At 39.3% G+C, this 10,923-nt stretch overlaps 1 protein-coding gene and 1 long non-coding RNA gene across 2 annotated transcripts in view; one reads left to right on the top strand and one right to left on the bottom strand.

Annotated features, from left to right (window-relative positions):
- The window catches only part of LATS1 (large tumor suppressor kinase 1), a gene marked incomplete at its 5' end in the record, with an annotated part of 47,935 nt that extends 45,853 nt beyond the window's left edge, over nucleotides 1-2,082 (top strand). The window contains 1 exon segment of the mRNA XM_006140027.3: nucleotides 1,178-2,082. Within this exon segment, the coding sequence (XP_006140089.2) occupies nucleotides 1,178-1,687 (510 nt within the window).
- A 1,756-nt stretch (nucleotides 2,083-3,838) lies between these two features.
- Nucleotides 3,839-6,271, bottom strand: LOC106734389 (uncharacterized). Its single transcript, XR_001370024.2, has 2 exons — nucleotides 5,662-6,271; nucleotides 3,839-4,418 (listed from the first exon to the last, which is right to left on the bottom strand). It is a non-coding gene; the product is annotated as an uncharacterized LOC106734389 (long non-coding RNA).
- Between the last annotated feature and the right edge of the window lie 4,652 nt (nucleotides 6,272-10,923).

The following is a 10,923-nucleotide window of genomic DNA, read 5'->3' on the forward strand; positions in this document are numbered from 1 at the left end:
CCGGGGGCAGTGTGGTTGGGGCCTTGGTCTCCTGTTTGGCCAGCCATGGTGCAAGTCCAAGCCCTGGTTGCTTGCTCTTTCACTTTCTCTCACTCTCTGTGGTTAGCCTTATAACAAATTTAATAATAATAATAAATTAAATAAATAATAATTAAGAAGAAAAAACATGCAGTGGGACTTCACTGCAGTAGCATGTGCTGGTTGACACTGCTGTGTGGAAGTCAGAAGCCACATGGGAGTCCAGGTTCAATTCCCAGCCAACCCTAAAAACCCAAATATGGTAACATATGCTGGTAGTCCCAGCTATGTAGTTTGCTGAGACAAAAGGGATCAGGCGTTCATAGTCAGCATGGGTAGCATAGCAAGATCATGTCTGAAAGAGTTGGGTATTGGCATGTGTCTATAGTCCCAGTCACTTAAGGGAATGAGGCAGGAGAATGGTGACATAGTGAGATCCTGTGTTTTTTCAAAAAGTGGTTAAGGGAATGGGGCCAGCAGTTAGCATAATGGCTATGTCACTGGACTCCCACTTAGTCGACCGTGGTTCGCGTCCCAGACCCAGTGGCTTAAAACTCACACCGGGCGCGTGTGCATGCGTGCCCAAGATCCTGCGAGGAGAATGGAGGAGAAGGGATTCCAGTGTGGCCATCCCCCCTGGGAGTGATTTCTCGCTTTCTATTTCTCTGCCTGTCCCTCTCTCTGTCTGGCGAGCGTACATGCCCTATAGCAAAAAAAAAAAAAAAAAAAACCTCTAAAAAACAAAAGTGGTTAAGGGAACAAGATCTTACAAAACTGATCATGGTTTGAATCCTGGCCCCAGCTGCTTGGGAAACCATGCCTGATGTATGTGTATTGTCTGTTTAAAATCCCAACAAGATAGAGAAATAAAGGCAAAAGGATCATGGCATGGGGAGGTGCTTTTTCTCTCTGTCTCTCTCTCTCTTTTTCTCTCTTAGGTGAGCACACATGTCCTGTGACAAAATTAAAAATTTTGGAGGTAATTTATGCTGTTCCTAATCATCTCTTCCCTCCTCACTTTTTTTCCATTTAAATTTTGACCTATTGCTTATGTTGGCTAATAGTTCCTTAGTTTACCTTATTTTTTTAATTGTGATTTCTGGTTTACATATAATCATTGTATATTTTCTCTTGTAATTTTTAAAACTCTTCTTTAAAGGTTATCAATTGGCAAACATCTCTTCACATTCCACCACAAGCTAAACTGAGTCCTGAAGCCTCTGATCTTATTATTAAACTTTGCCGAGGACCAGAAGATCGCTTAGGCAAGAATGGTGCTGATGAAATAAAAGCTCATCCATTTTTTAAAACAATCGATTTCTCCAGTGACCTGAGACAGCAATCTGCTTCATACATTCCTAAAATCACACACCCAACAGATACATCAAATTTCGATCCTGTTGATCCTGATAAATTATGGAGTGATGATAATGAAGAAGAAAATGTAAATGACACTCTGAATGGATGGTATAAAAATGGAAAGCACCCTGAACATGCATTCTATGAATTTACCTTTCGGAGATTTTTTGATGACAATGGCTACCCATATAATTACCCAAAACCTATTGAATATGAATACATTAATTCACAAGGCTCAGAGCAACATTCGGATGAAGATGATCCACACCCAGGCGTAGATATAAAAAATCGTGACCTAGTGTATGTTTAACACACTAGGAAATCATTGTAATGAGGATTTGCAGAAAGGCCTAAAATGCAGAGGTTTTTTTTTGGATTCTCAGAGTAAAATTATGCAAATATGGCAGAGCTGTGTATGTAGGCTCTGTGTACAATATTTTATTTTCCTAAATTATGGGGAATCCTTTTACAATGTTAATTTATTCCAGCCTTTTTAATCAGTAATTTAGAAAAAAAAATTCTTATAAGGAGAGTAAATTATGAGCTGAGTATTATAGTCAGTTCTTGGTACTGAAAGTACTTAAAATAAAAAAAAAATAGTGCTTTGTTTTAAAGGAGAAGCCTGGTATCTATTTGTATATATGCTAAATAATTTTAAGAAGAGTTTTTGAAATTTTTTTGAAAGACAGTTTCAGTTTTATCTTGCTTTAACCAAATATGAAACATACTTCTATTTACAGAGCTCTTTTTTTGTCCCGTAACCTTGTGTTTGGTAGAAAATAAGTTAGAGACATTAAGCCATCATGTTGGCAAGTATTCCTATAGGCTAATAGTAATCTGTATAAGTCACATTCTGGTACTAAGAAATAGCAGGCTTCAAACAATATTACTGTGTTCATCATAAAAAATAATGCAGTCTATCTTTTTTCCCCCTTAGAAATATTTAGTCTCGTAGCATTTATTTCTCACTAATTACAGACTTTAAAAGAAGCTACTGCACTACCAGTTTTCTTTCCATATTAGTATCTTTAATACTGCTTCCAGTTTTAAAACGCAACAAAACTGCCATAAATCAGAATTTCAAATAATAAAAAGCTAGTATCTTTCATATTTTCACTTCAAAATTTAAAAAAAAATCTTCCTGCCAATCTAGCAGACAAATTATTTTCAATTTCACATGCAATTTGATTAGAAATTATTTGTGGGTACTCATTAGAAAAGTACTGTTTCTATCCATATATAGTGACTTGTTCTGATTGTGTCAATGTTAAAAGAGTATTTTTTGTTTTGTTTTGTTTTTTAAAGAAAAGTGTTGCATATACAGATTGACATCAGCAAAGGAAAATGTGGCTATTTGCCAATATTTTACCTAAAGGCAAAAACTTAACTTATTAATTTTTAGTAGAAATGGCCATTTGTAATTGGAAAAATTACATAGTGGTATCAGTAGAAAATTCAAGTTCTAAGTTACTTAAGGTTCAATAATGTGTTTTTCAACATATCTGTTATATATAACGCTTAGGATCTAAAGAAGACTTTTTTGGCTTCATACCTAAATACATATAGCTTATCTTTTAGGAAGGGGTAAAGGGCTCTCTTCTGACCTTTGTAAAGTTTGTATTTTATTTTATTTCCTTTTTCTCAAGCTCCAGCGATAGGGAATTTTTTTTATGAAAACATACTGATGCGGTAAGTGGAATAGTTTTAGTGATTCGTAGACAGCTTTCTTCATGTAAAAGCTAATGGAAACCATATATGTAGTAAAATTAAAGGCAGTGCTTTTCCAGTTGAACTGGGGCGGGGGGGTGGGTGGGGGGAGAGCCAGCAGCATTGCTAGCTCGCAGTTCCCACCTTTCTACAGGTGGCCCTCTCGGAGCTCAACTTGAAAACCACAACCTGTTAATGGTAGGTCTTTGGGGGCTGCTAGTTCTTCTGAGAATCTGATGAAAGCTGTGGCAATTCTTCCCAGAAAAAAATGCACATCAACATGCATAAAATGTTGAAATCTGTCATAGACTTTAGATTAGGGACCTTTCTCTTATAAGAAAATGGATGTGTTAAAACTAAGAATTTTGCTTTTAATTTACTGACCAGTTCTCAAATTAGCACATTTTGCATAAACACTGATGATTTGGGATGGAAAAGGTCTGTAGCATGTGGTAACATCTGTGAATGTCTCTCTAGCTGGTACAACACCAAGATGTTTTCAGCCCACCATTTTAAGGGCACTGAAATGTTTGGCTCAATACAAGTTTGCTGTAGAAATATTTCTGAAGGATTTCTAATCAGAATTGTAAGAGAATGTACTATAATGAGCTGGCTGTTTTCACTTCATGGAACATTTGATCAGTCCTGTAAAATCCTATGCAAAACAATCTTAGCTCAATAATTTTTAGCTTGGTACTCTCATAAAATATCCCTCTTGCTTTTTTGGGCTTTTTCAGTTAGAATTATTTTAATTTTCATTTAGTTGTTTTACTTCTTGACTATGGTGCAATACAGTAGAAAGTCAGCTTTGTTACATTACATTGTAGGAAAACTAAGGTGCTGTCTTCCTCCTCCCTCCCCACAAAATCTGTATTGTCCCTTTTCCTCCAACTTAACAAACAATATACGTTTTGTATTCTTTTGAAATTTCCTTTGACAGTATAAGCTTTTTGTGTTTATCTGAAGCAGAATACAAGCCTTTGATAGCTGTAATTTTAATTGTTTGGATATATTATTATTAGCGCTCTTATTCACAAATTACATCCAGTTCTTCCAGTATGCAGTCTGGTGCTTTCTGACCAAAAAAAAAAAATGAGAATGACATTAAAATATCTAGGTACTCCTGATCAAAATGGAGTGAAAACATTGGTTCTACATGTTTTCTTTTTTTAAAGTTTGTTATTAAAAAAACTTGCTGTCTTTCTTATACTTACCCCTTTTTATGTATATCCATAGTATTTATGAAATGTGTTCTATAATTATGTAATTGTAGATACTGTTATGTATTGTCTCATGACACCCTAAGGCAGGCCCTGTTGCTGTATCTTTCCTACCTGGGGGGTGGGTGGGGGGAGAGCCAGCAGCATTGCTAGCTCGCAGTTCCCACCTTTCTACAGGTGGCCCTCTCGGAGCTCAACTTGAAAACCACAACCTGTTAATGGTAGGTCTTTGGGGGCTGCTAGTTCTTCTGAGAATCTGATGAAAGCTGTGGCAATTCTTCCCAGAAAAAAATGCACATCAACATGCATAAAATGTTGAAATCTGTCATAGACTTTAGATTAGGGACCTTTCTCTTATAAGAAAATGGATGTGTTAAAACTAAGAATTTTGCTTTTAATTTACTGACCAGTTCTCAAATTAGCACATTTTGCATAAACACTGATGATTTGGGATGGAAAAGGTCTGTAGCATGTGGTAACATCTGTGAATGTCTCTCTAGCTGGTACAACACCAAGATGTTTTCAGCCCACCATTTTAAGGGCACTGAAATGTTTGGCTCAATACAAGTTTGCTGTAGAAATATTTCTGAAGGATTTCTAATCAGAATTGTAAGAGAATGTACTATAATGAGCTGGCTGTTTTCACTTCATGGAACATTTGATCAGTCCTGTAAAATCCTATGCAAAACAATCTTAGCTCAATAATTTTTAGCTTGGTACTCTCATAAAATATCCCTCTTGCTTTTTTGGGCTTTTTCAGTTAGAATTATTTTAATTTTCATTTAGTTGTTTTACTTCTTGACTATGGTGCAATACAGTAGAAAGTCAGCTTTGTTACATTACATTGTAGGAAAACTAAGGTGCTGTCTTCCTCCTCCCTCCCCACAAAATCTGTATTGTCCCTTTTCCTCCAACTTAACAAACAATATACGTTTTGTATTCTTTTGAAATTTCCTTTGACAGTATAAGCTTTTTGTGTTTATCTGAAGCAGAATACAAGCCTTTGATAGCTGTAATTTTAATTGTTTGGATATATTATTATTAGCGCTCTTATTCACAAATTACATCCAGTTCTTCCAGTATGCAGTCTGGTGCTTTCTGACCAAAAAAAAAAAATGAGAATGACATTAAAATATCTAGGTACTCCTGATCAAAATGGAGTGAAAACATTGGTTCTACATGTTTTCTTTTTTTAAAGTTTGTTATTAAAAAAACTTGCTGTCTTTCTTATACTTACCCCTTTTTATGTATATCCATAGTATTTATGAAATGTGTTCTATAATTATGTAATTGTAGATACTGTTATGTATTGTCTCATGACACCCTAAGGCAGGCCCTGTTGCTGTATCTTTCCTACCTTCTTATTTGTACTAGAAACTATAGAATGTATGACTAAGGAGTCACTTTGAGATTGACTTTTTTAAAAAGTTATTACCTTCTGCTGTTGCAAAGTGCAAAACTGTGAGTGAAAATGTTTTATTCTGATTATTCTGACTTAATATGTTAGGAATTAGAGAATACAGTGGGAGGATTTTTAGACATTGCTGCTGCTGTTACCTAAGGTACTTTAGAAATTTCTCTTTAATAAAGATCTCTTTGGTATTTAAATGAAGCATTTAGCCTGTTCATTTTAATCTAAAGCAAAAAGTAATCTGGATCAACATAGTGGTATATTTGTAAAGCGCCTTAATATATCCCTTTGTGGAAGGCACTACATGGTTTACTTTTTTATTGTATTGTGTATATAAGTATTTTGTATAAAAATTGAATCAATGGCACCACTACAGTTTTATAAAATAATGCTTTGTTAGAAAAAGAGTTACAGCTTTGCAATATAACTAAATGGTTTTGCATACTTTTGAATGTAATAGATATGAATAATCGGTCTGTGTTTTTAATGAATCTGTTTGGATTTTCCCATTTTCTCTAGTGTAATGTTTGCTGGAATAATAATTAAAAAAAAAACTAAATTCAGATCTTTCAATTATGAGTGGAAAGCTGACTTTTTATTATTATTATTATTATTTTTTATCTATTTATTTTTTGTGATTTTCAAGCCGTCAGGTCCAGGACTCAAACTGCAGCTGGCCTTGTGGAATCCACATTGTTAACACCCTAACTACCATACCACCTTCTGGCCTGAAAGCTGACTTTTTAAATGTATCTTTGAAGTATTGATAGTTATTGTCTCCACTTTTCAGTCTTCCTGTCTTCCTTTCAGTAGCATAGTCATCTAGAGATCCTGAGCATTTGCTCCATACGGAATCAAGAGGGAACTTTGAGTTGTGTCTCCTGGGGAGGGCTTAAATTTGCTTTGTGGCAGAAAAAGGTTCCAAGTACCTAGCTCCCAGAGGGGCTGACTAGTGTAGAGGCTGCTTTTGTTCCCCATTATCCCTTCCTTCTTTCCTTCCTTTCTCTTCTCTTTCTTCTGATAGGCCCCTACCCTGCCCCAAGTTTTGACTGCCCCAGTGGAGTCCATGGTTCTTACATTCTCTCGCCATTAGGTAAGGCAACACGACTAGGTTTTGGCCACTGGACTACGCGCAGACATGCTATGTGCGAATTCTGCATGCGCGAATTCTGCATGCACTTCCAGTTGATTCACTTGCCTTCCACTTGCTCTTTCTTTCTTCCCCACCAGGATGGAACAAGGAAAATAACCGTTATTTTACCTCTTGGGTTTTTCTGTAATTCATCAAATCTCGTCCTCATTGTTATTAACTTCAGGCCCTCAGCCTGAATTACTGTATTAACTTTCTAACAGTAGTCTTGGGTCAGTCCTATGGTCTAGTGGTTGAGGGAGTTGGTTCCCAACTGCCTTACCACACAGTCTGAATCCTGGCCCTCAGTAGCTTGAAAAACACACAATAGGGCTAGCAAATAGTGTGGTGGTTAAGGCTCTGGTCTTCCACATCTGAGGTGGACACTGAAGTAGAATGAATGCCAGGCAGATTTTGGAGAACTGACCCCTGGGAGACAAATGGCTCATGATACTGTTCCTGAGAAAGGCCCAAGTCTCTGGCTGAATTATAAATCACATGTAGAGAACAATAAAAACATCCAAACTTAAGGGTGAAAAACAGAACTGACATTTGAGAAAAGCTAAAACAAGTTAACTTCTTGCTAATAAAGCACCTCCAGAGGCATACTATTAGGTCGTTGGGAAAATCATGACGTTTTTCTATGCAAAAATGGAACACTTTCCAGACGATCCAATACATAATCCAGAGTATTTATGATGGAACATTTCCAATCTTCAGAATACAATCCAAAATTACTTGTCATTCAAAGAACTATAAAAATATGACCCATTCTTATGAGAAAACAATGAGTGCAGGTCAACCCCCAAGATCCTATCTCCAACACCTGGAATTGGCAGGCAAGGATCTTACACAGGTACTTTTGCATAATGATGCAAAGACAAATATAACAAATGTAAAGATAGGGGCCATCAAATGGCATAGTGGTTAAGGTGCTTGAGCCCACATAGCTGACTGGTTTGAGTCCTGGACCTGGCAGCTTGAAAAATTTGCCAGATGCGTGTGCATGTGTACCCAAAATCCTGAGAGGAGAAGAGAAGGTATTGCTGTGAAGCCACCCTCCCTCGGGGGTGATTTATCATTTTCCTTTTCTCTCTGTTTCTCTGGCAGGTGTACTCACTCTGTAGCAAAAATCTTACCCCTCCCCCCCAAAAAAGTAAAGATAGGCTATCTCAGCAAGGAAATAGAAACTATAAGAAATAACCAAGGGGCTAGCAGATGACATAGTCGTTATATTGCTGGACTCCCACATCACCGACCACGGTTCAAGTCCTAGACCTGGTGGCTTGAAAATCACACCAGTTGTGTGTGCGTGTGTGTGCCCAAAACCCCAGGAGGAGAATGAAGAAGGGATTGTGGCATGGCCATCCCTTCTGGGGGCGTGATTTCTCACTTTCTCTCTCACTGTCTCTGTCTCTCTGGTGAGCACACCAGCCCTATGGCAAAAACCTCTTTTTAAAAAAGGAAAAGGAAAGAAAGAAAAAGAGGGCAGCCAGATTGCATGGTGGTGAAGGTAACTGGATCCCTCATGGCTGAGTACACGGTCATGGCTGACTACACGGTTGGAGCTGCAAACTCAGCAGCCTGAAAATCACACCAGGCACATGTGCATGCATGTCCAGAATCCCAAGAGGAGTAGAGGAGAAAAGACTGCAGCCTGGTCATCCCCTCTGGGGGGGTGCTTTCTCACTCCCCACTTCCCCCGTCTCTCTCTCCAATGATCACATGCACCCTAAAGCAAATTTAAAAACAAAACAACCAAAAGGGTCTATGTGTGGATCTCTCTCTCACATATGAGATTAAAAAACACTCTTAAGAAAATAACCAAAGGATATTCCAGAAATAGAACATTATCTAATAGACTTAATAGAAGTATGGAAGTGACTGGAAAAATTACATTGGAGGATAATAATTAGAAGTTACCCATTTGAGGGCCAGTGGGTGTTGTGGTTAGAGTGCCAGACTCCTACATGGTCTACTATGGTTCTAGTCCGAGACCTGGAAGCTTGCTTTCTCACCTTCCCTCTCTCTGCATCTATCTTTCTCTGGTGAGTGCATGTGTCCTGTAGCAAATTTAAAAAGTAATAATTAAACAAATTATTTTTAAAAATTTACCAATTTTAAGCATAGAGGATAAAAAGAGTTAAAAAAATGAATAGAGTCATGGGACCAGCAGTTAGCGTAATGGCTATGTCGCTGGACTCCCACACAGTCGACCACGGTTCAAGTCCCGGACCTGGTGGCTTAAACTCACGCCAGGTGGGTGTGTGCGTGCCCAAGATCCCAAGAGGAGAATGAAGGAGAAGGGATTGTGGCATGGCCATCCCCCCTGGGGGATGATTTCTCACTTTCTAGCTCTCTGTCTCTGTCTGGCGAGCACACACACCCTATAGCAAAATCCTCTCCAAAAATATATAATAATAATAATAATAATAAAAGATGAATAGAGTCTTGATACATGAGACAATATCTAAAGATTTAACATGCACATAAATGGTATCTGTGGTACCTCTCCTCTGATTAGGCTAATGGGACAGAAAAAAATGAAGAAATATTGGCCCTAAATTTCTTCAATTGGTGAAGGGCATACATTTACAGATTCAAGAAACAGAAAATAAGGGAAAATAAGACCACATTTAGGCACTTTTGGCAGTCATGGAAATTAACCATTTAGTGTGGTTTTTTTTTTTTTTTTTAGATTTTTGCCATAGACGCATGCGCTTGCTGGAGAGACAGAGACAGAAAGGGGGAAAGTGAGAAACCACCCCCCCCAGGGGGGATAGACACACCGCAATCCCTCCTATTCTATTCTCAAAATTTTGGGGCACACATGCCCAGTGTGTGTGTGTGTGTGTGTGTGTGTGTGTGTGTGTAAGAATTATTTAATTTTATTTATCATTATTTTTAAATTTTCACAGGGCTTATGTGCTCACCAGAAAGAAAAAAACGAAAGTGAGAAACCAAGCCATCAAGTCCAGGACTTGAACCACAGTCAACCACTGGGAGTTCAGCACCAGGCCACCAGGCCACCTGCTGGCCCCATTACAGAGTATTTTTTTGAGCTGACAGATCAGGACTCAAAACAGAGTTGACAGGTAGGATCCAGCAACCACAACACTGACTGGCCCACAGTCTCTTTTTAAAGGCGCCTTCCTGAAAGTCCTAAGGGACACCTCCACTGCCCAGAGGTTAGTTCCACAGCAACACCTAGGTGCATGGAAATAGGGGAAATGTAGCTGTGCTCCAGGTGGCCTGTTAAACCATTTGTTAAGTAAGGGGAACGGGTATTTGTTGGACAGACATGCACTTACTTGCTGGAGAGAGGAAGTAAGAAATCACCCCCCCACACACACACACACACACACACACCCACAAGGGGAATGGCCACCCCCAATCCTTTCTCCTCCATTCTCGGAATTTGGAGCACACATGAACACACTCCAGTATTTCAAGCTGACCTATCTGGGACTGGAACCCTAGTCAGCCACTTGGGATCCAGCCACTGCAACCTCCACGCCACCTGCTGGCCCCCAGTGAGTCTATATTAAATTAAACTGGGATGCTTTAATGTTAGAGATTAATTTACCAGGTACTCCTAAAGAAAAACGTGCCTTAAATATCTCTTCTCCCCTCCCCCTGCCGCCCAGGTGGAGGTAGAGGACGGAGGCCTGAGACTGGAGACCCAGACTGGAGGACATATGGCCCATACTTTATCTGTAAATAGTAAACACCAACGTTTTTGTTGTTGTCTGGTTGTATTAAAACGATGACAAAAACAAAAACAAAGAAAACACAGAAAATCAAGAAAACAGAATTCTGCCAGCTGCGTGTCTGAGTACCTCTACTCATACCCTCTCTGAAAAGCCTACTGAAGTGCCCAGGTCGGACTCGCTCAGCTCCCCCGGATCTCCAATTCCTCGGTCTCCGCCGCCAGGCGCGGGCGCCGGATTGCGCAGGCGCGTCCCAGAAGCCGCCCCCGCTTCTCCCAGCCCGGCCCACGCCCGCCCGGCCGACGCGCGCACGCCATCGGCGTCCTCGCTCCCGGGACGTCGCCGCCCCCGCCCCCGGCACCGGGAGTG

Source organism: Tupaia chinensis, unplaced genomic scaffold (genome assembly GCF_000334495.1).
Source record: "Tupaia chinensis unplaced genomic scaffold, TupChi_1.0 Scaffold000014_1, whole genome shotgun sequence".
NCBI lineage: Eukaryota > Metazoa > Chordata > Mammalia > Scandentia > Tupaiidae > Tupaia > Tupaia belangeri.